The 1,261-nt window shown below is 25.8% G+C and overlaps 1 protein-coding gene across 1 annotated transcript; it reads right to left on the minus strand.

Moving 5' to 3' along the window:
- Window positions 1-205: 205 nt before the first annotated feature.
- OCT59_028620 (uncharacterized protein) lies at window positions 206-511 on the minus strand (the record flags this gene model as incomplete). The annotated part of the gene is made up of 1 exon (XM_066147426.1): window positions 206-511. The coding sequence occupies one exon, from the start codon at window positions 509-511 to the stop codon at window positions 206-208; it is 306 nt and encodes a 101-aa protein (XP_065994137.1).
- Between the last annotated feature and the right edge of the window lie 750 nt (window positions 512-1,261).

A 1,261-nucleotide genomic window follows, 5' to 3' on the forward strand; every position in this document is an offset into this window, starting at 1 on the left:
GATTTACAAATAAAGAATATAGTTTGTGTTTGTGATAGTAATATTAAATAACGAAAAAAAATTGTTTGTGTTTATGTAAAAAACGATTTATGCGAATAAAAAATAAAAATAACACGAAAATATGAAACTTATGAAAAAAATAAAGTTTAAGTCTTATACATACTAAGTAATTTCTTAAATTCTTAATTATTCTTAATTTAATCATTTAATTAATTTGACTACACAAATTAATATACCCTTGTCTATTATCTCGAGTCGCAGTATTCCACAAATCTCCTGCGACCCTGTTGATGGCCACCCTGCTATGTGCATTTGTTTGAAATATGATGAAAAGTTTAAATAGACCATATCCATTTATGCGTCGTTTTCCCCGAGAACATTTTCGTCTAGTAAATCGTGCGGTTATAACCCCAGGGATAATGTTTGGAGCAGGGAACAGAGGAGGTCCGTTTGCAATTTCTTGACTGAGTGCATCAACATCATCATTAATATCATTAATATTAATATTCATATCGTTATATAGTAATGTCTATGGATATTTATAATATAAGAAAGAAAGTGTAATTTTTGTATATAGATATATATATAAATTTTTTTGTTGTTTTTTTTTAAATATATACAATTTTTTTTATTTTTTTTTGTTTTAAATTTTTTTTTTGTTTTTCTTTTTACGCACAACATAGAATTTTCGAATTCTGGTCATATTTATATAAGATGTGAAATTATGTGCAATTTATTTTCCTCTATATGCGTGTTTTATGAAATATTACTAGCAATCTCCTAATAATTAGTACAATAAAAAGCGTTATTATTATTATTATTATTGCGCATTTATATATTAGTAACAATCAAGAAATAAAACTTGATAATTAAAATTTTACGTTATTAAACGTATGTAAACACACTCTAAACACAATACTGTAACTCAAGGGTTTGTCTACTTTACAGGTTTTTACTGGTTTAGCATATTCTTTAATTTGCACATGCAAATATTAACGCGTAATTTTAATTAAATTTACTTTATTTAAATAACGTACATATGGTCAGTGCTTTATATTAATCGTGCAAGATTTTTTTTTTTTCTTAATTATCGTGGGGTGACTTGATTTTTAAGGAGTTTATATTATATTGTATCACAAAATTTGCCAATTCATTGTGGGGGGAAAAAAATTTACCCGAATGTTTGTTATATCTACTACTGCATAATCGGCCAAATTTATTTATAGCCAATTGTAGTTATAAATTCCTGCAATTACGGATT

This window comes from Rhizophagus irregularis, chromosome 8, assembly GCF_026210795.1.
Source record: "Rhizophagus irregularis chromosome 8, complete sequence".
Taxonomy (NCBI): Eukaryota; Fungi; Glomeromycota; class Glomeromycetes; order Glomerales; family Glomeraceae; genus Rhizophagus; species Rhizophagus irregularis.